General features: G+C 41.0%; 2 protein-coding genes across 5 annotated transcripts in view; one reads left to right on the top strand and one right to left on the bottom strand.

The window, feature by feature from the left end:
- sgtb (small glutamine rich tetratricopeptide repeat co-chaperone beta) overlaps positions 1 to 27,661 on the top strand; it is a 49,094-nt gene that overhangs the window by 5,837 nt on the left and 15,596 nt on the right. Inside the window, exons 1-3 of one of the 4 annotated variants that reach the window (XM_061908177.1) lie at positions 23,432 to 23,542; positions 27,224 to 27,336; positions 27,419 to 27,522. In XM_061908177.1, coding sequence (XP_061764161.1) covers positions 27,237 to 27,336; positions 27,419 to 27,522 — 204 coding nt within the window. In that variant the 5' untranslated portion in view covers positions 23,432 to 23,542; positions 27,224 to 27,236. The other 3 variants (XM_061908180.1, XM_061908178.1, XM_061908179.1) reach the window with 3 other exon arrangements.
- Positions 490 to 27,554, bottom strand: nln (neurolysin (metallopeptidase M3 family)). The gene is made up of 13 exons (XM_061908173.1): positions 27,397 to 27,554; positions 21,112 to 21,344; positions 16,878 to 17,026; positions 16,577 to 16,681; positions 16,346 to 16,448; positions 16,112 to 16,272; positions 12,002 to 12,137; positions 11,566 to 11,932; positions 11,304 to 11,505; positions 3,960 to 4,146; positions 3,771 to 3,899; positions 2,035 to 2,171; positions 490 to 1,964 (listed from the first exon to the last, which is right to left on the bottom strand). The coding sequence occupies exons 1-13, from the start codon at positions 27,423 to 27,425 to the stop codon at positions 1,830 to 1,832; spliced, it is 2,073 nt and encodes a 690-aa protein (XP_061764157.1). The 5' UTR covers positions 27,426 to 27,554; the 3' UTR covers positions 490 to 1,829.

Genomic DNA, 27,661 nt, shown 5'->3' on the forward strand with positions numbered 1-27,661 from the left:
ATTGAAAGTTAAAACAAAAAGAATGATGTACGACCTATTTTTAACACTTTTATGAATAAAGGGCCTTTTGGGTCACTGAGAATTTTAGTGGTATTTTTTTTTCAAACGGCCATTGCTCAAAAACGAATAAATAAAAATCAATTTTATTATGAATTTTTGACCCTTTAAGGTTCCAATCACTTCACATCAAATATTTTAAATAACTTTTTTGGAGGGAAAAACGTTGTATGCTTTGGGTTTTTGCCATAAATAACAGTTTTCTTGAACAAAAAGGGCATAAAACATAAAAAAACATTTATACAATAATATTGACGGACCTGTAGTTTGCTTTATTGTCGCTTAATTGTCATCAAATGCAAATTTTAGGAAGAAAACTAAATGAAATACATTTATTTTTAAAACATGTTTGTGACTGAGAATTTTATTGAAGTTTTGAAGGTTAAAAGAAATCTAAAATGTTTTGAAAATGAAAAGTACACTTGACAAAAAAACGACTCACATTTTATTTGTTGGTATAACAAAGCAAATCACCAACTTATTTTTAACATTAGAAAAAGATACACTGTTCCCTTGTTAATGAAAAAAAAAAAAAAAATCAACACACTCTAATATTCTGAAGGCATGCAACTGTGGCATCTTAATCGATGACAACAACCTTGTCATCAATGAAAGCAAATTAATAAAAATGTAAATAAATAAAATGTTTCACTTTTTTGCACCGTCCATTGATATCTTCCATTGACCGCTAAAAAAACAATACAATTGCTAGTCAGCAAAAGATGACGCGTAGGGGCTGTGACATACATTTTGAGCTATATTAAAATGTTTTATTTTCATATGACAAGATCCCAACACTCTCCAAAACAACAACTGCTAAATTAAAATAAACTAACTAAATAAAATGGAATAAATGAAGTAACTGACAGATAACTTGCTTTGTAATCCTAAATCAAGGTGACAAGCAGATATCAGGGTTTCCCACACATTCATTTATTTGTGGCGGCCCGCCAGGAAGGAATTACGGCCGCCACAAATTAAAAAAAATAAATAAATAAAATAAAATAAAAAATTGTTTTCTATTTTTTATTTTTTTTCGGCTTTAGACTCGCTCGACTACTCATAAATGTAATGGGACTCTGTCTGTGAATGGAGCTTATAGTTACATATTATATAAATATGTAAATATTATATAAATATGTACATAAATATGTACATAAAGTGTTGTAATTATATTCCAACTCCGCGTTCTTCTTGGTCATCTTCGCCGCCGCTGCCCCCCCCCAACCCCCGCCGCCCGACCACACCACCACAAGTAGATGCCTGACCTGTGGGAAACACTGGATATCTAAGTATTTATTTGAAGTTTAAATGACGTGGCAGGCCAGATTAAATGGTCTGGCGGGCCACTTTGAATGGCATGGTAGGCTACATTAAATGGCGTGGTGGTCACTGTAACTGACGTGGCAGGTCACAATAAATAACGCGGTGGGTCAGATCTAGACCCAGGAATTTAAGTTTGACACTTGTGTTATAGTTTCAAAACCAAAATTACACAGCAAAAAAATACTGAAATGGCAAAAAAGTTAGTCTGTGTCACCTTGGAGGTTAATTTAAATGAATGTTTATTGCAGTCAATAATTACAAAGAAAAGTGTCTAATTTGGACACTTTTCAAAATGTCAATGTACCAAAAATGTGCGATCTAAATAGTGCACTCCCTTTTTTCCAAATAATGAAAAAGTTCTGGACTTACGAGTGGAGGTATGACACCCTGAGACTTTGCATCAACACCGATGGTCTGTGCCTTGCTTGGTCATGTCTCAAATGCTGCTACGTCCTGCTAAGTCCTTTGCACTGAAAGAAAGCTTCCTGGCACGGAGCGCGACCGAGAAAGCTTTCCAACATGTCCGTTCCATCCACGGAGCCTCCGGCCTCCAGGATGACTCTTCTGTACTCCGTTCCGACCTGTTTCACGGCAATGCGGCTGTGAGGACGTTTCCCAGCAAAGTGGCTCGTATTTTGGACTCGGACTCACCTTGGGATTGAGGATTCCTTCCTTTTTAAAGCGACTGAAGTAGATGTCCATGGAGTAGACTTCGCTCCACAGGTAGCTGTAGTACTGGCCGTCGTATCCTTCCGCCAGGTGGATGAAGCTGGCGGTCATGTTGGTGCCTACGGAGCGATGCGTCACGTCCCGGGGGTTAACAGGGACTTACAGTTGTGATCAAAATTATTCAACCCCCACACAATTTTGGTGTTTTAGCAAGTTGGACATTTTTTCCGTATTTTGTTTATAGTCATATCAAATAAAGATGTGTCAAATAGAGAAATGCAACTTAAATTGTAACACTGTATTTTACAAATACCAAAAAGGACATTTTTCTTAATATCTCATTGACAAAATGATTCAACCCCCTAGTTACATGCATCTTTAGTACTTAGTAGAACACCCTTTGGCAGTAATGACATCCTTCAAACGTGATACATAACCGGACACAAGCTTCTTGCAACCATCTACAGGTATTTTAGCCCATTCCTCTTGGGCAAAAGCCTCCAGTTCATTCATATTCTTGGGCTTGCGTGCTGCAACTGCCTTCTTCAAGTCCCACCACAGGTTTTCTATAGGATTTAGGTCTGGCGACTGTGAAGGCCACTCCAGAGTCTTCCAGCCCTTCTTCTGCAACCACTCTGATGTTGATTTGGAGGTATGCTTGGGATCGTTGTCCTGTTAGAAGGTCCAATGTCTCCCGAGCCTCAGCTTCGTCACTGACTTCATGACATTTGCAGCTAAGATATCCTGGTAGGAAATAGTATTCATAATGCCTTGAACGCGCTGGAGGTTACCGGTACCTGAGGCAGAGAAACAGCTCCAGAGCATTGTTGACCCCCCCACCATGCTTAACAGTAGGAAAGGTGTTCTTCTCTTTGTAAGCTTAATTTTTCCTCCTCCAGACATAACGTTGATTCATAGGCCCAAAGAGTTCCACTTTTGTCTCATCACTCCATAGAACAGTTTCCCAAAACCTTTGGGGTTTGTCCAGATGATTTTTGGCATAATGTAGTCAGAAGTGGGGTGCGCCTGGGAGTTCTGGCATGGAGGCCTTCATCTCGTAGTGCGCGCCTTATTGTCTGGGACGAAACCTGCGTTCCCCCCTCTGCAATGTCCTGTTGTAGTTCCTCAGCTGTTACCCAGGGGTTTTTCACCACTGTACGCACACAACATCCTCTTTCTACCACGCCCAGGTAGTGTTTCCACTGTGCCTTTAACTTTAAACTTGCGAATCATGCTCCCAACTGTGTCTCTTGGAATGTGTAATGTCTTTGCTGTTTTCTTATATCCATATCCTTTCTTATGAAGATAAATTACCTCCTCTCTTGACTTCTTTGACTATTCCCTGGACTTCACCATGTTGCAAATACACCATTGACCATCTACAAGAAGCTGAGCGTCACAGTCTTTTTCAATCAGTTGAATTGTTGCTGGTCATGGTTCTAATCACATCTACAGGTGCTTTCAATACCTGATTGAAAAGACCTTATTCAAATTATGTTCTTAATAGTTATGATCTTCAAGGGGTTGAATAATTTTGTCAATGAGATATCAAGAGAAATGACACTGTTGTAATTCAAGTTGCCTTTGTCTATTTGTCTATTTCTTTATTTGATATGACTATAAACAAAATACGGAATTAATGTCCAACTTGCTAAAACACCAAAATTGTGTGGGGTTTGAATAATTTTGATCACAACTGTACGGGATGAATTCAGTACCTGCCGAGGCGGGGACACCCAAGATGTCCTGGCAGTGTTGGGCAAACACCTCGGCCGTGTCCGCACAAGAACTGCTATGTAGCGACTGGTCCACTTTGCTGAGGACCACCTGGCGCAGGTTCATCAGCCCTGCGACAGACAAAACAAGAGTCACAAGTCAGCGGACGCCATCCAGTCTGATGTCCTGACCCGTGTTGGCCACTCTGGACGCGATGAGCTTGTCGAGCAGCTCTTCCGGGATGGCCGTGCCGTCCTTGTAGTGGCGGGACATTCTCCTCAGAGGCTCCTTCTCCCACACCCAGTTCTCCAGCATCTGCGAGGGGACTTCCACAAAGTCCGTCTCTACCAAGCCTCCACTGAACTCTGAAAAGGTGGTCTGGCAAAAAGAAAGCCTTCTGTGGACATTTATGATCCAATTTGTTCCACTTAGCATTGTTACATAAACTGTCGGGAGGCTCCCATCAGGTTTTTATGCTGCTGTTTCCCATCATCCATGAGTGAGATCAGCCGATACCAATACCGATCACGTGTATTAGCTGTCTTATTTTTTATGTACAAAACCCAAAAACCAGTGAAGTTGGCACGTTGTGTAATTCGTAAATATGACATGACATCCACAGTTTCCAAAAACAATTTGAATATTAAGTATTTTGTCCTTGCAGTCTATTCAATTAAATATAGGTTTAAAAGGATTTGCAAATCATTGTATTCGGTTTTTATTTACCATTTACACAAAAAAGTGCCAACTTCACTGGTTTTGGGTTTTGTATTTATGGTGTGTGCTTTTGGCATTTTAATAATATCAACACAATATGCCAACTAGTTCCTTTTATTCTTTTAATACATAGTGTTTGAATGGAACAAAGCCAATAGTACAAGAACCAAACCAAAGAAAATCTACTACTGTAAATGACCAACTATAAGCCACTACTTTTTTTGTAGGCTTTGAATTCCCTCCGGGTACTCCGGCTTCCTCCCACCTCCAAAGACATGCACCTGGGGATAGGTTGATTTGCAACCCTAAATTGGCCCTAGTGTGTGAAAGTGAGTGTGAATGTTGTCTGTCTGTGTTGGCCGTGTGATGAGATGGTGACTTGTCCAGAGTGTACCCCACCTTCCGCCCGATATACAGCTGAGATAGGCTCCAGCGACCCCTCTGCGACCCCGAAAGGGATAAGTGGTAGGAAGTGGATGGATGAACCCTGTGGCTTATTACATGATGCAGCTAATTTATGTATTTGTCTTTGCTGACGGCCATAATGCGAATAGACCTAAAATAGTAAATTATTGTTTGTGCTATGGTGTTATCTTTTGGACAAGTTCGCCCACTGCAGGAGCAACTAGGTGTATGCCAACAGCAGGGGTTTATGTCTTTAGTAAGCAATTCGACTGGGCATGGAACATACACATATATGCAAACGGTCTGATAACTGTTTATTTTATCGCCACCTGTTGGCCAACCAAAGTAACAAATGTGACCATTAATTGTACAATTATGTGTTGGCCCTGCGATGAGGTAGTGACTTGTCCAGGGTCTGCCCCGCCTTCCACCCGAATGGAGCTGAGATAGGGACAAGCGGTAGTATAATGGATGGATGGATGTGTGTGAATGTTGTCTGTCTATCAGTGTTGGTCTTGTGATGAGGTGGCGAATTGTCCAGAGCATATATGCCAACCCTCCCGATCCCGAATTTCAGTGCCCCTCCCGGAAATCTCCCGGGGCAACTATTCTCCCGAACTTCTCCGGATTTCCATCCGTACAAAAATATTGGGGGCGTGGCTTTAAGGCATTGCCTTTAACGTCTTCTATAACCTGTCGTCACGTTCGCTTTTCCTCCATATTAACTGCGTACCGGCCCAGTCGTATAATACATGGGGCTTAAGCACGCACGAGCGAATGCAACGCATACTTGATCAACAGCCATACAGGTCACACTGAGGGTGGCCGTATAAACAGCTTTAACACTGTAACAAATATGTGCCACACTGTGAACCCACACCAAAAAAGAATGACAAACATATTTCGGGAGAAGATCCGCACCGTAACAAAACATAAACACAACAGAACAAATACTCAGAACCCTTTGCAGCATTAACTCTTCCGGGACGCTCCAATATACACCCCGCACCCCCCGCTACCACCAAACCCCGCCCACCTCAAAACCCCACCCCACATCTACCGAATTCGGAGGTATCCAGGTTGGCAAGTATGGTCTAGGGCAGGGGTGACAACGTACGGCCCGTGGGCCGGATCAGGCCCGCGAACAGGTTTTATCCGGGCCCAGTGATGAGTTTGCAAAGTATTAAAGCATTTTGAAAGAAAGAAACTGCTGTTCTAAATGGGTCCACTGGATGTCACAATAGCATTTCTAGTAGGACTAGCAAGAAGTAGAAAGTAAAGCGTGGTGGCTTCCTCTCCCGTGACCGAAATTAAACTAAAAAATCTCGGGGTTTATTTCTCCTGCTTCAAACACATAAATATTTGGCACCCTTACTCTCCCTAATTGTCACTGTCAAAAACGATAAAACCTAACCCTTCTGAATAGTTTTTACCTCCGTTTCTTACGGTTTGTTGAGTTAGCACTGGATTGATACGTGGAGATGACAAAGGAGGTATTGGATACCTAGAAGAGTTTACATGTGTTTTTTGTTAAATCCCTGCAAGACTGTGATTCAAAGTTTAACCCTAGCTTTGTATATTCACTGAGACAAAGTCTAAGCTCATTGTTTTTTTGAAGCTACACCAACTTCCTCAGAATTTTCAACAAACTTGAAGTGTGTTGTCGAGATGCTACCTCAGTAGAAGCATTTAAGTCTCACCTTAAAACTCATTTGTATACTCCAGCATTTAAATAGACCTCCTTTTTAGACCAGTTGATCTGCCGCTTCTTTTCTTTTCTTTTTCTCCTCTGTCCCCCCCCCCCTTGTGGAGGGGGTCCGGTCCGATGACCATGGATGAAGTACTGGCTGTCCAGAGTCAAGACCCAGGATGGACCGCTCGTCGGGACCCAGGATGGACCGCTCGCCTGTGTATCGGTTGGGGACATCTCTACGATGCTGATCCGCCTCCGCTTGGGATGGTTTCCTGTGGACGGGACTCTCGCTGCTGTCTTGGATCCGCTTTGAACTGAACTCTTGCGGCTGTGTTGGAGCCACTATGGATTGAACTTTCACAGTATCATGTTAGACCCGCTCGACATCCATTGCTTTCTGTCCCCTAGAGGGAGGGGGGTTGCCCACATTTGAGGTCCTCTCCAAGGTTTCTCATAGTCATCATTGTCACTGGCATCCCACTGGGTGTGAGTTTTCCTTGCCCTTATGTGGCTTCTTCCGAGGATGTCGTAGTCGTAGTGGTTTGTACAGTCCTTTGAGACATTTGTGATTTAGGGCTATATAAATAAACATTGATTGATTGATTGATTGTCCAGATTATAATCCGTGATTTGTACGTTTTCAAAATATGCTTGTTCTATTTTTGGCCAAAGTAAATCAAAGAAAACAACCCAGAGTTAACTTTATTTTTAAGTTATCATGCCATGATTTTACCATTCCGGCCCACTTGGTAATAGGTTTCCCTCCATTCGGTCCCTGAACTAAAATTAGTTTGACACCCCTGGTCTAGGGTGTATACCACCTTCCGGCCATGTGCAGCTGAGATAGGCGCCAGCACCCCCCGTGACACCGGAAGGGACAAGCGGTACAAAATGGATGGATGGATCTATAAACTTGCATTGAATTCAGTTTTATGACCTGATCCAAACAACCTTTCCTAGCCATGGTGCAGAAAGAAAAAATCAATAAATATGGTCACACGTAAAACAACCTGCTTATTGAACTTTGTGGATATTATACAAAAAATATGTCCAATCAGCATTAAAAGAAATATCAAAATTACACCCATTTAACTCAATGTGGCCCCTGAGTCAAAAGGTTTGGACACCTCTTGCCTACAATGTACTTAAGGTACTAAGAAATGGAGTTTATTTGCCACTATGGAAGTGACTAGTATTAGCTGAGGGGAGCGGCGCCACACTGTGTATGGAGACACAAAACTAGCTGCTAGCTGCTTGTTAGCCGGGGGACTAAAAATACAGTGTCAGCCAGAGGGGATCGACGTTAGTGATTGTCATTACAAATCACTAATCTTTAAGGATTTAACAGTACGTGTATTTGTATTGAATTAGGGCTGGGCGATATATCGATATACTCGGGTTTTCTCTGTGCGATATAAAAAATGACTTGTGATATTCGCATATACATTCTCGCGCAGTTGTTTTTAGCTGCTGGCATTACACTACAGGCTCTTCCCACTCTTTCTTGTTTCTCCTTCTCACAGACAGCAAGCGTACCTTTTTACACACGTCACATACTGTCACGTCATACGTCACATACGTATACGCCCTCGCGGAGCAGAGAGGTAGCAGCAGGGGTAACGATAGCTGTGTTGCGAGTGGTAATACGAGAGAAAGAAGGTGCGAATCTGGTAACAAATGAAGGCAGAATTAATTCCCAAGAAAAAGAGCAGGGGTTCCATCGTCTGGCGGTGGTTTGGCTTCAAGTGGGAATATGTCGAACAGACAACCGTAATTTGTCAAGTGTGGGGCGGAAGCGTTGCTACAAAAAGTAACATTACTGCTAGAATGTAGCATCATTTGAAAAGTCACTTGCTAGAGAATGAAAAGTGCTTACTCTGCATGTCAACATCTCCATTCGGTGCCACACCAACAAAATGCCGAGGCAAACATTTCCACATCTACACTGCATAAGAAAAAAAGTGAACAACATAAGGAGATAACGTCAGCAGTAACCTACCACATAACGATTTGATTTCTTTTTATTTGACAGTTATTGAAATATCTTGTGTGACATCATGCACAAAAGTGCACTTTGTTTTAAATTATTGTAGTGGCGTTCTGTACAATAAGTACACTTTAATTTAGTGTTGTTTTGATGTCATCTTAGTGACATCATGCACAAAAGTGCACTCATAGCTTGTTTTAAAATGTCTCTGACAATCTTGCACTTTCTGTTTTGAAATGACATGAATTTTTGTGCCACTGCTTAATAACTGTTTAATAAATACAGTTTTGGTCAATTTACTTAGTTGTGATTTTCCTCTCTGCATGAAAGTTTAAAAAGATCATATATTAATGCAGTATGAACAAGAATGTTTTGATGTAGACACATAGAATCATTATACTGCTGTGATTATATGCATCAAGTGTTCATTCAAGGCTAAGGCAAAATATCGAGATTCTATATCGCGTATCGTGATATGGCCTAAGAAATATCGAGATATTGAAAAACATGCTATATCGCCCAGCCCTATATTGAACCATTTCGGTACGTGGGGTTTGGTCCGAAACGGAGGTGCACCGGACGAATTTCCACACGGACAAATTAATTAGCGCACCGCACGGATGGACATAAGTAGCGTACAGCACGTTGTGTAAACAATGCACACCGAGGCACAACACACAGCATGCTAGCAACGACCGGGCTACGACAACATGCAAAAGCAAGACCTAGAAGACCCTCCTGCCTCGTCAAGATCTCCCGTTTGGGAACACTTCGGCTTCGCGGTGCGATACAACAACGGAGGACGAGAGGTGGACAAAGCGAAAGCGGTTTGCCGACATTGTTCAGCAGCAGTAGGGTATGCTTCTAGCAACACGTCAAACATGTTAACCCATTTGAATTGGCACCACCCCCAAGTGAACATTGCTTCAACGAATAGAAAGTAGAGCGTGGTGAGAACACAGCTCCCCACCGCATTCAAGCAACCCCTCCTCGGCGAGTCCGACAGGGCTGAAGCAATAACAAATGCCGTTGGTGTTTTTATAGCAGCATATTTAAGACCATTTTGCATTAAAAACTAGATTTTGACCCACTTCTATGGTGGAAGAACAATGAGCCCATATGTCCTCATACTGCCAAGTTAGTTAGGCACTACCTCGCCATACCTGCTACCTCCGTGCCCAGCGAAAGGGTATTTTCCACAGTTGGAGAGATTGTAACTGCAAGCAGGTCTGTTCTTTCTGCAGACAATGTGGATAAACTGATTTTTCTGGCAAAAAACATGAAGATTGAGTGAAAGTCACCAGGGTTAAAGGCTGGGTGGGGAAAAAAGAAAAGTTAATCTGAGGCTGAGTTGACTTGAAACTGTTTAATGTTGCACTTTTTATATGTAGAAGAAAAGTTTTGTAATTTTATTTAATCTGAGCAACAAATTGAAGAACATTAATGCTGCAGTTTATATGTAGAAATGTTTTGTTACACCAATTCTGAGCCTTATCCTATTTAGTTTTTATTTTATATATGTTGACCTCATTAACCCTGTCAATAGATCCTGTGTGTATATATGTATGTTATTGTTATCCTTAGCCTTCATGACTGCCTACTGTTGCACTGATCAGCCTAGTGGTGGCTCACATCCATCACACACAGAACTATTTCTATTTTTGGGCAGAATTATTATCCATCCATCCATTTTATACCGCTTGTCCCTTTTGGGGTCGCGGGGGGTCGCTGGAGCCTATCTCTGCTGCATTCGGGCAGTAGGCGGGGTACACCCTGGAAAAGTCGCCACCTCATCGCAGCAGAATTATTATAGTGTTCCCAATGTTAAAAGGATAAAGCAATTGTTTACACATTTGGTAAATAAATAACCAGAAAATGTGTATTTTGTTGTTTTCTTACTGTACCGAAAATGAAACAAACCGTGACCTCCAATTTTTCATATGTGTGAGCAAACGCCAAAACTCCTTGAGCATTCAGTGGCGCACATGTGAGCGACGGCAGACATGCAAACTGTTATGCGCTTATCTTTAAATTCAATTTTGTGCGCGGCTTAGATTCGCCGTGCGCAGAGGACGCGTGAGCAGTGTGCAATTGCACAGGCGCGTGCGTACCTTAGAGGGAACGTTGGTACTGACCTCTAAATCGAGGTACATACAACCGAGATTTTTGAGTATAATTACACCCTTACTAATCGTTAATGGCGACCAAATTATTTTTATGAAAATTTGCCAATACCGATCGATTGGCAGGGTATAGTAATATATGACGCAAGTAGGAAGTCTTTGAACGCGTCTTTGCAGTCCCTCAATCAGGACAAGTTAGTCAAATTTTAAGAGACATCTTTTCATGCGAATGGATCAGTGGTCCCCAACCACCGGGCCGCAGAAGAATTTTTATTAAAAAAAAGAAAAAAAAAAAAAACATTTTATTTATTTTTTTATTAAATCAACATAAAAAACACAATATACACTTACAAATAGTGCACCAACCACAAAAACCTCCCTTTTTCATGACAAAAACGTCCCTTTTTCATGACAAAGAAGAAAAGAAAAAAAAAGGACACCCCCCGGGCCGCGGGACAAATTATTAAGCGTTGACCGGTCCGCGGATACAAAAAGGTTGGGGACCACTGGAATGGATGACAAGGTGTCTCCAATCTTTTGACCGGTACGGAGCATCTGTTGCTAGGTAACTACTGAATGTTCTTCTAGCTCTCTCACAAAACACACCAACCTTGGAACAGAGCTCGTGCATCACATGACCAAACTCGTGGAAGTACGTCTCCACCTCCTGGTGCTGGAGGAGGGAGGGCAAACCTTCATTGGGTTTGGAAAAGTTCACCACCATGGCTGCCACCGGGAGTCGACGCTTTCCATCGGGGCCCCGGCAGGCGGGCTGGAGGGGAAAACACGCGTCAAGGACGCACTTTCCCTGCCTGGTGGAAGACAAAAAACACACCTGAGCTGCAATCTCACATGGAGATTTAGGAGCCTACCTGGGGTGCAGGTCAAGGTAGAAGAGGCCCACCTCCTCCCCTGTGCCGGCATCGTGGGCGGCGTAAAGCTTGACGTCAGGGTGCCACACGTGGGCTGGCTGGAACTCGCTAAACCTGAGCCCCAGCAGGTCCTGGTAGATCCCAAAAAGCCCCTCTGTGACGGCGTGGAGCGGGAAGTACTCGATGAGTTTGTCCTTGTCCACGGCGAACTTGCAGCGCTCCACTTGGTTCATGTAGTAGGGCAGGTCCCAGGCGTTGATCTGCCCGTCAAAATAGCTGTCCTTGGCCAGGCACTCTCTCCTTTTCAGCTCCAGGATGTACTTCCTCTCCCGGAGGCCGACGGGCTTCAGCGTTTCATAAAAGGCGTCTGGGAGGCAAGCAGGTTAATCGTTTGTCTAACAAGCGCCGCTCATCGACTGGTGGTCAAGGATCATACCTAAAAACGCCGCCACGTTGCTGGCGTTTTTGGCCATGTTGATCTCCAGCACGTAGTCCGCGTGGCTGCTGTAGCCCAGCAGGCCCGCAACCTTTGACCTCAGCTGTATCAAACCCTCCAGGATGGGTGTGTTAGTCTGCAGAAAAACACAGGCATCAAAAGTTTAGACACACCTCAGCACCCACAAGCCTGGAAAAGTGTCTCTAAACTTTTGACCGGTATTTTCAATCAAAACCATAGTTTCTTTTTGGTTTCCAGGTGTTATGACCACATTTTAAGTGGGTGAACTTGCACAATCGGTAGCTGACTAAATACTTTTATTCCCCACAGTTTATATGAATATTATATATATATATATATATTATATATATATATATATATATATATATATATATATATATATATATATATATATATATATAAAAAGCATTTTTTTTAAATATAAAGAACAGAGAAATCACATGTACCTAAGTATTGCTTGGATTTACATGACGTCATGTAAATATGTGTGGTGGTCATGCTAGCGTCTGTTCTCAATGAGCGACATTTAATCCTTCTCAAAGAAAAATTCCCTATCCTTGCGTTGTGTTCGGCTGTACGAACCGTTAAGTAGTGTGGAAATATATATATATATATATATCTAATATATATATATATATCAGTATATACACACATATACATGACTGTCTCAGAGAATTAGAATATTGTGATAGTCCTTTGTTTTCCGTAATGCAACTAAAAACATGAAAATGTCATACATTCTGGATTTATTACACATCAACTGAAATATTGCAAGCCTTTTATTATTTTAATATTGCTGATTATGGCATACAGCTTAAGCAAACTCAAAAATCCTATCTCCAAAAATGTGAATATTTCCTCAGACCAAGTAAAAAAAAAAGATTTATAACAACAAAACAAAATCAAACATTTGAAAATGTCAATTATTGCACTCAGTACTTGGTTGGGAATCTTTTTGCACGGATTACTGCATCAATGCGGCGTGGCATGGAGGCAATCGGCCTGTGGCTTTGCTGAGGTGTTGTGGATGCCCAGGATGCTTCAATAGCGGCCTTTAGCTCATTTGCAATATTGGGTCTGGTGTCTTCCAGCTTCTTCTTCTTCACAATACCGCACACATTCTCTATGAGGTTCAAGTCAGGGGAGTTGGCAAGCCAATGGAGGACAGTAATGCCATGGTCAGTACACCAGTTACTGCTGGTTTTGGCACTGTGGGCAGGTGCCAGATCGTGCTGGAAAATGAAATCATCATCTCCATAGAGCTTTACAACAGATGGAAGCAAGTAGTTCTCTTGGTACACAGCTAAATTGACTCTGGACTTGATGAAAGACAGTGGACCAAAACCAGCAGCTGACATGGCTCCCCAAACCATTGCTGACTGAGGGAACTTCACAATGGATTTCAAGCAACTTGGATTTTGCTCCTCTCCTCGACTTCTAAATGAAATACAAAACTTGCTTTTGTCGGAAAACAGGACTCTGGACCACTCTGCAACTGTCAAGTGCTTCTTTTCCATAGCCCGAGTCAGACGCTTCTTCCGTTGTATTGAGTTCAGGAGTGGCTTGACCATGGGAATACGGCTATTGAAGCTGTATCTGTTGAAAAGCTCTATGGAAATGATGATTTCATTTTCACGCATGTCCTGGCACCTGTCCACAGTGCCAAAACCAGCAGTAACTGGTGTACTGACCATGGCATTACTGTCCTCCATTGGCCTGCCAACTCCCCTGACCTGAACCTCATAGAGAATTTGTGGGTTATTGTGAAGAAGAAGCTGAAAGACACCAGAACCAATAATGCAAATGAGCTGAAGGCCGCTATTGAAGCATCCTGGGCATCCATAACACCTCAGCAATGCCACAGGCCGATTGCCCCCATGCCACGCCGTATTGATGCAGTAATCCGTGCAAAAAGGATTCCCAACCAAGTACTGAGTGCATTAATTGACATTTTCACATGTTTGATTTTGTTTTGCTGTTATAAATCTTTTTTTTTACTTGGTCTGAGGAAATATTCTAATATTTTGAGATTGGATATTTGAGTTTTCTTAAGCTATATGCCATAATCATCAATATTAAAATAATAAAAGGCTTGCAATATTTGAGTTGATGTGTAATGAATCCCGAATGTATGACATTTTCATGTTTTTAGTTGCATTACAGAAAATAAAGGACTTTATCACAATATTCTAAATTTCTGAGACAGTCCTGTATATGTATATATATATATATATATATATATATATATATATATATATATATGTATGTATGTAAACATTTTTACATTGTCATTATGTGGTATTGTGTGTAGAATTTTGAGGACAAAAACAAATGTATTAAATTTATGAATAAAGCCGTAACATGACAAAATGTTTAAGCCCAATGCGGTGCCCTAGATCAAAATGTTTGGACGCCCATGACTCATGCTGTCTTTATTGAAATTCAAGTGGAGTGGAGTTTTGGCAACACTTAGTGGTCACAAGGAGTCATTAAAGGCCTACTGAAACCCACTACTACCCACCACGCAGTCTGATAGTTTATATATAAATGATGAAATATTAACATTGCAACACATGCCAATACGGCCTTTTTAGTTTACTATATTGCAATTTTTAATTTCCCGGGAGTTTTGTCTTGAAAACGTTGCGTAATGATGACGTGTACACTTGACATCACGGGCTGTTATGAATATGAGCGCTGCACACAAACACAGCTAAAAGTCGTCTGCTTTAACGGCATAATTACACAGTATTTTGGAGATCTGTGTTGCTGAATACTTTGCAATTTGTTTAATTAATATTGGAGAAGTCAAAGTAGAAAAATGGAGTTGGGAAGCTTTAGCCTTTAGCCACACAAACACACAGTGATTCCTTGTTTAAAATTCACGGAGGTGAAACCTTACTATGGATCACAGCAAACATGGATTCCAACCGAATGTCAAGCAGCAGGTTTCGGTGAGAAAATTGTGGTAAAAAGTCGCTTCTTACCGGAGATCAGCTGAGCTTGTGCCGTCCATAAAGCTGCCGTCGACTTCCCTGAGACACTGCGCGTCAACACACCCGTGGACGTACAACTCCGACTATCAGGTACTATTAAACTCACTAAAACACTTGCAACACAATAGAAAGATAAGGGATTTCCCAGAATTATCCTAGTAAATATGTCTAAAAACATCAGAATCCGTCCCAATGTAATCGCTTTTTTTTTTTTTAATGTTTTTTTTTATTATTATTCTTTTTTCTAGTCCGTCGCTATTAATATCCTCAAACACAAATCTTTCATCCTCGCTCAAATTAATGGGGAAATTGTCGTTTTCTCGGTCAGAATAGCACTTTTTGTTGGAGGTTCCCATTAAAATTGATGTGAATATGTGAGGAGCCATCAACATGTGACACCATCGTCTGCTACTTCCGTTAGAGGCAGGGCTTTTCTCTTAGCACCGAAAGTTGCGAACTTTATCGTGGATGTTCTCTACTAAGTCCTTTCAGCAAAAATATGGCAATATCGCGAAATGATCAAGTATGACACATAGAAATGGACCTGCTATCCCCGTTTAAATAACAAAATCTCATTTCAGTAGGCTTCACGGTGTATGAAATTGAATGACGCGGACACGTTTGTTACAGGATACTTTCTGATAGGTTTCCTGTTTTGGAGACTTTGTATCTGTAGTAATACACAACTATGATTGTTTGATACAAGTTTGCATTGACACGTGGTGTTTTAGACTGCGATATTGTTGAATTATTTCGTCTAGCTTGTGTTCTATATATTGTGGACTTAGTATCTGCTATGTACAAGAGCTGCCAGCTCGTTTCTAACCTTTTATAAGTGACTTGTCTAAAATACAAGACAAGACCAAGCTTGTAAAAGACATTTAAATGTTAATTTACTGTCCAGCTTTGCATACATGCGACTGCTTGCATGAGAGTTTATATCAAAACTGTTCCATGCAAGCCAATATCATCCGATACGTGTGTTTTTGCGGATATCAAACTGATATCAACATCAACTCTTGACACACCTACTTAAAGCTGCACACTTCATAAATATTTTATGATGACGTTGTGTGGACAATACTCCTGTTACCTCTTTGCACCTGCTGTGAAAAGTTCTCTCCATTTTCTTGCGCGTCTCAGGATCGTGACACCTCTTCATCACGGGGTAGTAGTGCGAGTAGCCCAGCGTCACCTTGTAGCGTCCATCCACGGTCTTATCCAGGCCCGCCAGGAAGCTGTCCGCCAGTCCGTCTGGGCACGGAACAAGAAAGTTAAGAGACGATATAACAAACCCCGGTGCCGTTGGACGTGTGCCTAAACGGACCCAACTGCTGCTCAGAGAAGACCAGGAAAGTGTTGTCCTCGTTCAGGTTCTTCTTGAACTCGATGGTGAGCTCACCGATGAGCTTGGACATGCTTTTTATTTGCTTCGAGGGACAAAATGAGCAGACAATCAGCAATTTTGCATTCTTCTGACTTTCCCCGATTTTGTTCTAGAAGAATGTAATAAATTGGAAGGTGTGTCCCTATTTTGTAAATAAAAAGTATAAGATACTTCTCGGGTCTCTGGAGGCAATTGCAGTCCGTTCCTCCGGCCCAACATCACAAGTCGCTCCAATAACCTCTTCTCTTCAGTGGAAATGTTTTCCGGAAGCTTCTTCTGCAAAAATAAATGATCAGAATGTGTGCTCACACATTATCAGGCTCTTAACGCAATATACAATCTTTGAGTCTGGCCGGGGCTGCGTGCTAAATGCGTCAAATGTTCACACGTTTGTTTAATGAGCTCCGAAGTTCTTTTGCTTGGACTTCAACAACCGTTTGATTTCCCAATCGCCCCGCTCAGCACGCGTTACCTGCAAGGCAACGATTCTCTGGAAGACGTCTTCCCTCATGCTCAGCTCCACGTCGAACTCGGAGAGCTTCTTGTTGGCCTCCGTGCTCGCCGACCGGACCTCCTGGGAAGGGCAGACGTACTGCGGGAAGTCCAGGGCGGATCGAGACGCTGGGGAGGGGTGAAGAACCAACAAAGAAGATTTAAAAAATAGTTTAACTCCACAGTTCATCACACTGCAGGGGCTGTCACGACATATGTGCGCATCTACAAAACCCAAAACCAGTGAAGTTGGCACGTTGTGTAAATAAATCGTGAATACAAACAGAATACAATGATTTGCAAATCCTTTTCAACTTATATTAAACTGAAAATTTTTACTGGGATTTTATTATAGAAACAAGTCTTGCTTTTCTTTTATTGTGAAACAGAAATTGGTGGAAACAACCTTTTTACCTGTTATTGACTAAGGAAATGTGTTGTACATCAGTGGTCCCCAACCACCGGGCCGTGGCCCGATTGGTACCAGGCCGCAGAAGAATTTTTTATAAATTTTTATTTTAAAAACTTTTTTTTATATTAAATCAACATAAAAAACACAATATACACTTACAATTAGTGCACCAACCACAAAAACGTCCCTTCTTCATGACAAAGAGAGAAAAAAAAAAGAAAAAGGGATTAACCTTGCTGCTGCTGTTGATCTCAAAGGGATTTTACCTGGTTAAATAAAGGCTAAATAAATCAAAATATTCAATTGAATAGACTGCAAAGACAATATATTTGACGTTCGAACTGAGAAACGTATTTTTTTTTTGGTGCAAATAATCATTAACTTAGAATTTAATGGCAGCAACACTTTGCAAAAAAGTTGTACTACAAAGCCACGCTGTTGTAACACGTGCAGAATGTGGTTTTTGAATTGTATGTCTGAAATAAGCAGGGGTGTCCATGAAAAAGACGTTGCATGGATGGCAACATATGTTGCTCCAAATCCTGTATGTATCTTTCAGCATTAATTGTGCCTTCACAGATGTGTAAGTTACCCATGCTTTGGGCACTAATACACCCCCATACCATCACAGATGCTGGCTTTTGAATTTTGCGCCCAGAACAGTACGGATGGTTCTTATCCTCTTTGGTTCAGAGGACATGACTTCTACAGTTTCCAAAAACAATTTGAAATGTGGACTTGTCAGACCACAAAACACCTTTCAACTTTGCATCAGTCCATCTTAGATGAGCTCGGGCCCAGCGAAGCCGGCAGCATTTCTGGGCGTTTTTGATAAATGGCTTCCACCTTGCATAGAAGAGTTTTAACTTGCACTTACAGATGTAGCGACCAACTGTAGTTTCTGACAGTGGTTTCATGTACTGTTCCTGAGCCCATGTGGTGATATCCCTTACACACTGATGTTGGTTTTTGATGCCCTACCGCCTGAGGGATCCTAGGTCACAGGCATTCAATGTTACGTGCAGTGATTTCTCCACATTTTCTGAACCTTTTGATGATATTACGGACCGTAGATGATGAAATCCCTAAATTCCTTGCAACAGCTCATTGAGAAATGTTCTTAAACTGTTCGACAATTTGCTCACACATTTGTTCACAAAGTGGAGACCCTCGCCCCATCCTTGTTTGTAAATGACTGAGCATTGCATGGAAGCTACTTTTATACCCAATCAAGGCACCCACCTGTTCCCAATTAGCCTGTTCACCTGTGGGATGTTCCAAATAAGTGTTTGATGAGCATTCCTCAACTTTTTTGCTACTTGTGCCAGCTTTTTTGAAACATGTTGCAGGCATCAAATTCCATATGAGCTAATATTTGCAAAAAATAAAGTTTACCAGTTTGAATGTTAAGTGGCTTGTCTTTACAATCTATTCAATTGAATATAGGTTGAAAAAGATTTGCAAATCACTGTATTCTGTTTTATTTATTATTCATACAACATGCCAACTTCACTGATTTGGGGTTTTGGATATGTGCGCCGGTAGCCCACGGGTGCGTGTTTGTCTGCAGGCTGGGAAGTCGCACCGTTCTGCATCACGGAACAGAGCCAACATTCCAGGTGTCTTTGGAAAAGGATTCGGAGTGTCTTTTGCTGCAATGGTCTCATTGGGGTGTTTACTGCATGACCCTGCCAAGGCCAATGCAGAGGGATTGTAGATGGGGGTGGTTTGGTTAGGGAGAGCAAACACATTCCAATTGCTTGTATGCTGAGTTCAGTGGTTTTCAACCACTGTGCCGTAAGATATGCAAATTTCACCTAATTGGTCTAAAAAACATTTTTTGCAGACCAATAATCATAGTCCTCAAATAATGTAATGTGTGTCTGTGCTGTCTAGAGATCGGCAGACTAACCATGTAATACTCTTCCGTATCAGTAGCTAATTGCTTTGCCTACTTTGAGACAAGAGAATTAGTGATGCATGGAAGGTTATGGTTTCAAGTCATAATCAAACAATTGCATCAAGTATTTGAGGAGTATTAATTTATATTGTCAATATAGGCTACTGAGTTTAATTTTTAACATATTCTGCTGGTGGTGTGCTTCAGGAAAATGTGCCTTGACTCAAAAAAAGTTGAAAAACACTGCTCTCGTTGGCTTTTCTGGCTCACAAATTGATCATAGTTTCGCCTTGCAGAGCAAAAGCTTCTCCAAGATTTTATCCAGTTTGTGATTTAGTTAAGAAACCACAAACGTTTGTCTGCCCACAGCTCTGCCCAGCCTTCAATCTTTTGTGGCAGCTTTAGTGTAATTTGAACAGCTGCCAGCATCTTTCAATTTGTCGATACACCAGTTATCATGATTCCAAATACGTATGTCTTCAATGTCCTTGACTGAAAGAATAAGCAGGCACTTTTACCAAGAATCTACCAAGAGTCCATCGTTCTGTCAGGACCCAAGCTTCTCATCGGGAAGATCTTATCAATTTTGTTGAGAGGCCAGATTATTAATCCATTAAGATTTTGGAGGGCAGTGCAAAAAGAAGCTCCAAGAAAGTTAAGACAAGACAAAGCGGAAAAATAAGGGAGAGGGAAGGGAACGTGTTGGCCTTTGTTGAGAGCCAGATAGAAAGCTTTAAAGGCCTACTGAAACCCACTACTACCGACCACGCAGTCTGATAGTTTATATATCAATGAAGAAATATTAACATTGCAACAAATGTCAATACGGCCGGTTAAGTTTACTAAATTGCAATTTTAAATTTCCCGCGAGGTATCCTGTTGAAAACGTCGCGGTATGATGACGCGTGTTTGTGACGTCACCGGTTTTAGCGGACATTTTTTTCCAGCCCGATCCAAGCTATAAGTAGTCTGCTTTAATCGCACAATTACACAGTATTCTGGACATCTGTGTTGCTGAATCTTTTGCAATTTGTTCAATTAATAATGGAGAAGTCAAAGTAGAAAGATGGAGGTGGGAAGCTTTTAGCATTTAGCAACACAAACCGGTGTTTCCTTGTTTAAAACTCCCGAAGGTGAAGCTTTACTATGGAACAGAGCGGTCAAGTGAACATGGTTCCCGACCACATGTCAACCGGCAGGTTTCGGTGAGAAAATTGTGGTAATAAGTCGGCTCTTACCGTAGTTATGAGCGGAGCTTGCGTCCTCTTGCAGCTGCGGACTATTACCTCCTCCTACCGGAGACACTGGCGGTCACCACACCCGTGGCCACATCCTTCTGACTTTCAGGTACCATATAATCTCACTAAAACACTAGTAACCCAATAAGCAGATAAGGGATTTTCCAGAACTATCCTAGTAAATGTGTCTAATAACATCTGAATAGCTGTCACTGCCCTCGCCTTTTTTTTTTTTCTGTAGTCCTTCACTCTCACTATCCTCATCAACGAATCTTTCATCCTCGCTCAAATTAATGGGGAAATCGTCGCTTTCTCGGTCCAAATCGCTCTAGCTGCTGGTGGCTATGATTGTAAACAATGTGAGGAGCCCTACAACCCATGACGTCAAGCGCACATCGTCTGCTACTTCTGGTAAAGACAAGGATTTTTTATTAACGACCAAAAGTTGCTAATTTTATTGTCGATGTTCTCTACTAAATCCTTTCAGCAAAAATATGGCAATATCGCGAAATGATCAAGTATGACACATAGAATGGACCTGCTATCCCTGTTTAAATAAGAAAATCTCATTTCAGTAGGCCTTTAAATTACAGTCCACTTGCTTTGGGGGCAAGTGGTGCAGTAACCCACCAGATCCACTAGACAGTGCATGATGAGAACTTACATGCATAGTCCAGCTTGATGTTGGCTAGAGCTCTCAGGGTGTTTTCAACGCTGACAGCCTCCACCTTGAGAGACCCGACCTCATCGTAGACCTTCTTCACTCTCCTCATCAGGCGCTCCGTGGCTGTCTCGATCTCCTCCGGCGTCAGATCCCACCTCGGCAGGTTTTCCTCGCAGCCTCGCACGGGAACAATCGCAGCTCCATCGAGAATGGTCATCGTCCACTCAGGCTCGCTGCAAAGAGTGGCAGAGACTGCGCTTGAACACGTCTGAGCATCAAATGCTGCAAGTCCAGAGCGGCAAGCGACACATTGCAGGAAATCACACTTAGCGCGAGCTCGCCATTCTTTCCGTGCTAAGCGGTGACCTTCTTCCCATGACGGCCGAGGGTCCGGTGTCGCATTGCAGAGATCCTCGGGAACATATGACACCTTGTGGTGATTGCAAAACTTTAGAGTTGGCCATTAAAATAATGTTTACGTGTTTAACACATACTAACGCTGCTCCATGACATTTTAGACAAGTTACGACCTTTAACCTACAGCTTCATGGAGTAGTAGATAGATAGTAGGGCTGTGAATCTTTGGGTGTCCCACGATTCGATTCAATATCGATTCTTGTGGTCACGATTCGATAATATATCGATTTTTTTCGATTCTCGATTCAAAAACGATTTTTTGCCCGATTTTAAAGGATTCTGTATTCATTCAATACATAGGATTTCAGCAGGATCTACCCCAGTCTGCTGACATGCAAGCAGAGTAGTAGATTTTAAAAAAAAAAAAAGCTTTTATACTTGTAAAGGACAATGTTTTATCAACTGATTGCAATATTGTAAATTTGTTTTAACTATTAAACGAACCAAAAATATGACTTATTTTATCTTTGTGAAAAATTGGAGACAGTGTGTTGTCAAGCTTATGAGATGCGATGCAAGTGAAAGCCACTGTGACACTTTTTTTAAATTTTCATAAATGTCTAATGATAATGTCAATGAGGGATTTTTAATCACTGCTATGCTGAAAATATAACTAATATTGATACTGTTGTTGATAATATTCATTTTTGTTTCACTACTTTTGGTTTGTTCTGTGTCGTGTTTGTGTCTCCTCTCAAGTGCTCAGTTTATTGCAGTTCTGAGTGTTGCTGGGTCAGGTTTGGTTTTAGAATTGGATTCCATATGTATGGTATTGCTGTGTAATGGTTTGTTGGATTGATTAAAAATTTAAAATAAAAATTAAGTTAAAAAAAAAATCGATTTTTCAAAAATTAGAATCGATTCTGAATCGCACAACATAAACGATTCGATTCGTATTCAAATCCATTTTTTCCCCACACCCCTAATAGATAGATAGATAGATAGATAGGTATAGATAGATAGATAGATAGATAGATAGATAGATAGATAGATAGATAGATAGATAGATAGATAGATAGATATAGATAGAACATTATTTATTCCATCAAGAGAGTTCCTTCAGGAAAATTAAAATGTTCAGCCCAATCCCATTCAAGATCAGACAAACACTACAGGGAGACAGAACAGGATCGCTGACGGGTCTGCCAGCTTCCAGCGCCCCTTACAAAAAAGATGAGATACAGGTAAACAAGTGGAGGAAAATGGGAGACAAAAAATAGAAGATTGAAATAAAATAAAGTAAAATAAAAAAATCGGTCTAAGCCTGGGCCCCTGGAGAGGGGGTCCAGACTGAGGCCAAGGGGAAAAAACCCCCAAAAAACCCCTCAACAACTCATAGCCATAGTACACATCCCTCTTACATCAAAGAACACAAAGGACATGAAAGACATTAAAGCAGCGGATACAACCAGCTACTTCTACCTACGGCTATGAATAAAAACCAAAAGAAACATAGACACTGTGGTGGCCTCTGCGGTGTTAGTATATTTAATAGTTCGAACTATTAAATATTCCATCATTGTGCTCTTGTTGGTTGTTTATGTTCACATATTCAGGCTAACGTCGTAAAATACGTAAACATATTGAGATATTGTGCGTTAAAGTGTACACATATATTTGTACCATGAATTGATTAACGTGGACCCCGACTTCAACAAGTTGAAAAACTTATTCGGGTGTTACCATTTAGTGGTGAATTGTACGGAATATGTACTGTACTTTGCACTCTACTAATAAAAGTCTCAATCAATCAATCAATCAATCAATCAATAAAAAGTATGGCGTGCACGGGCCGGACTATCGCTATAACATGTGACGCAAACATACCGTAGTCATGCGTTTGAAACCCAAAGAAAAAGAAAGCAAAAGTACAACAAAACTCTAATCTTCTTACTGTGTCGTCCCTCGTCCAGAAGCGGCTCGACTCGCTTATTGCCCCTGGCACCCCCTTGCGCATGCGCAGTTGATCTAGTAATCTTGGGCTGTGAGGGCGGCAGCAGTTAGCTCAGTTCAGGTAAGTGAACGACATGAGGGACGGAGATGCTTCATAGTTTTTATAGAATTCATAGAAGTGGCCTTTATGGTGTGTGTTTTTTTTTTTGTGTGTGATCATTGTGGCGTCGCTGAGAATTGGGCTTGCCTTTTAGCATCAACGCACCGATCGTCACGCCGGGGGCTTGATTATTTTTCATTAAAAGCTAACTTGCTAAAACGTTCGGATGACTTATCTTGCCGTGTTTTAAGATAATAAAATGACATTTTTAATGGGGGGGGGGCTATCGGAGATGCTGCGATGTTGTTACGTCACAAGCTGTGTTGTCAACGAGCTAGCCCCACGTGACCGTTTGCACCTGCTCCGCCGTGACATCATCACGCCCGCGGCCCACTTTTATAGCTTAATCGATGAAACACCATTACGGCATCTATGCGCTTAGTGGATAAAATGCCGAAATAATAACAGCATTATCAATCAATCAATCAATGGTTATTTATATAGCCCTGAATCACTAGTGTCTCAAAGGGCTGCACAAACCACAACGACATCCTCGGTAGAGCCCACATAAGGGCAAGGAAAAACTCACACCCAGTGGGACTCATCAATCAATGATTATTTATATAGCCCTAAATCACTAGTGTCTCAAAGGGCTGCACAAACCACAACGACATTCTCGGTAGACCCCACATAAGTGCAAGGAAAACTCACACCCAGTGGAACGTCGGTGACAATGATGACTATGACAAACCTTGGAGAGGACCGCATTACAGTATCTAAATCAGGCCCGGGCAATTATTTTGACTCGGGGGGCCACATTTAGAGAAAAAAATGTATCTGGGGGCCGGTATATCTATTTTTAGGAACACTAATACAAAACCTCACAATAATGTCTGATTGAATGCTAAAAATGTTATGACAGATCGCCTTAAAAAAAACCTAATGGAATTTAAAAAAAAATTATGAACAATAAAACACTGAATATTGACAAAATATGAATGTCACACCCGCTTTCGATCGACATATTTTACAATCAGGTGAAACGCAACAAAAATCCAACAAACAGTGAAATACGAACGCAAAGGGTACAAAATAAACTTACCTACAATCTGATACATCTGATATTTGCTGAATTCTCCCCAGGGATCAATAAAGTACTTTCTATTTTATTCTATATATCACTAAGCTTTAGAACTTTGTTGTGAAAATCTCCTTCCACGTCTGTGGAAACACTTCCCGCTCACACTGCTTGGTGCCTCGTCTGAGCTGCTGTCACGTAGATGACCATAGTAACTAATTAGATGACCATAGTAACTTATTACATAACCATAGTTACTGGTATATCATCCATAAGCGCAGATTCCAACCATTGAAATACTTTGTATAGTTGAAGACTTGCGGTCAATAGAAAACATGACTGCATATCATAATGGCAGCTACAGTTTCCATCTTAAAGGCCTACTGAAATGAGATTTTCAGGTCCATTCTATCTGTCATATTTGATCATTTCACGATATTGCCATATTTTTTCTGAAAGGATTTAGTAGAGAACATCCACGATAACGTTCCCAACTTTCGGTGCTAAGAGAAAAGCCCTGCCTCTACCGGAAGTCGCAGACGATGACGTCACATGTTTGATGGCTCCTCACATATTCACATTGATTTTAATGGGAGCCTCCAACAAAAAGTGCTGTTCGGACCGAGAAAACGACAATTTCCCCATTAATTTGAGCGAGGATGAAAGATTTGTGTTTGAGGATATTGATAGCGACGGACTAGAAAAAAAAAAAAAGTTAAAAAAAAGAAAATGCGATTGCATTGGGACGGATTCCGATGTTTTTAGACACATTTACTAGGTTAATTCTGGGAAATCCCTTATCTTTCTATTGTGTTGCTAGTGTTTTAGTGGGTTTAATATTACCTGATAGTCGGAAAGAGGTCTCCACGGGTGTCTTGACGCGCAGTGTCTCAGGGAAGTCGTCGGCAGCTATGGACGACACAAGCTCAGCTTTTCTCCGGTAAGAACTGACTTTTTAACCACAAATTTCTCACCTAAACCTGTTGGTTGACATGTGGTCGTGATTCATGTTTGCTTGACCGCGCTCTGATCCATAGGAAAGTTTCACCTCCAGGAATTTTAAACAAGGAATCACCGTGTGTTTGTGTGGCTAAAGGCTAAAGCTTCCGAACTCCATCTTTCTACTGTGACTTCTCCAATATTAATTGAACAAATTGCAAAAGATTCAGCAACACATTTGTCCAAAAAAACTGTATAATTATGCCGTTAAAGCAGACGACATTTAGCTGTGTGTGTGTGCAGCGCTCATACTTCCTAAAAACCCGTGACGTCTTGCGTACACGTCATCATTACACGACATTTCAAAGACTAAATTCCCGGGAAATTTAAAATTGTAATTTAGTAAATTAAAAAGGCCATATTGGCATGTGTTGCAATGTTAAATTTCATCATTGATATATAAACTATCAGACTGCGTGGTGGGTAGTAGTGGGTTTCAGTAGGCCTTTAAAGATCTAAAAAAATCATTTGGGAATGTCCAGTTGGCCAGATTGAAAAGCTCAACGGGACGCATGTGGCCCCCGGGCCTTAATTTGCCCAGGTCTGATCTAAAAGATGTGTTGGTATATAATCACTCGCTATACAACAATAAATGTCTATTACCTTACACCTTCTATATTAGCTACTTCTCTTTGTTTATAATGTCTATTTTCTGCTGGATTTACTCTTTATTTTATGCTGCAGCTGTTACGTATACTGTAATATTGTACATGGTAATTGTTATATTTTGTATATATGATATAAACATCTATCAGTACATATCCTATACTGTACATATATTATGCAAATATTACATACATATGTTATATTTTATATTGCTTTTAGTCTATTTCAGTGGTTCTCAAATGGGGGTACGCGTACCCCTGGGGGTACTTGAAGGGATACCAAGGGGTACGTAAGATTTTTAAAAAATATTTTTAAAAATAGCAACAATTAAAAAATAATTTATAAATATATTCATATTAAATAAAATATGAATGTAAGTTCATAAACTGTGAAAAAAAAATACAACAATGCCATATTCAGTGTTGACAGCTAGATTTTTTGTGGACATGTTCCATAAATATTGATGTTAAAGATTTATTTTTTGTGAACAAATGTTTAAAATTAAGTTCATGAATCCAGATGGATCTCTATTAAAATCCCCAAAGAGGGCGCTTTAAGTTGATGATTACTTCTATGTGTAGAAATCTTTATTTATAATTGAATCACTTGTTTATTTTTCAACAAGTTTTTGGTTATTTTTATGTATTTTTTTCCAAATCAAGAAAGACCACAATATTTTGCACTGTTATACAATTAAATAAATCAGAAACTGATGACATAGTGCTGTATTTTACTTCATTATCTCTTTCTTTCAAACAAAAATGCTTTGCTCTGATCAGGGGGTACTTGAACTACATAAAATGTTCACAGGGGGTACATCACTGAAAAAAGGTTGAGAACCACTGGTCTATTTTACACCTGCATTGTCCTTTCCATCCTTTGTAACTGAGCTACTGTGTGGAACAATTTCCCTCTTGGATCATTAAAGTTTGTCTAATGTCTAATCTAGTGTACTCCTGAACACCGTTAGTTGACTGGTACTTACAACGTGTAACCATAGCAGGTGTGTTTGTGTGCAGCTTGTAGGTAAACATGGCGGTGGAGAAGCGCCTGGCGTTCTCTATCGTGCAGTTCCTACGAGATCAGACGCACGGCGGCACTTTGAATTCTGACGAGCAGGAAAGCCTGGAAGGTACTGAACCACACACTACAGTGTCTGAACCATAACCACCTGTGACTGTTCATGTCTCACCTCTGAACTTCACTTGGTTTAGTTGCCATCCAATGCTTGGAGACCACCTTTAAGATCGGCGCCAGCGACTGTCACCTGGCGGCACCGCAGCCCCTCATTGAGGTCTTCCTCAATTCACTGCTCAAGGTGAGTGGGGAATCACGTCCACGTCACGTGACCTGGACTATAGAATAGTAAGAAGTAATTAATGCATGTTCCTACTAAGCTGGAGATGCCAAACACATTTTTATTTGTTTTTATTATTATTGAAGGCTGCCCTCAGAGG

This window comes from Nerophis ophidion, linkage group LG08 (assembly GCF_033978795.1).
Source record: "Nerophis ophidion isolate RoL-2023_Sa linkage group LG08, RoL_Noph_v1.0, whole genome shotgun sequence".
Taxonomy (NCBI): domain Eukaryota; kingdom Metazoa; phylum Chordata; class Actinopteri; order Syngnathiformes; family Syngnathidae; genus Nerophis; species Nerophis ophidion.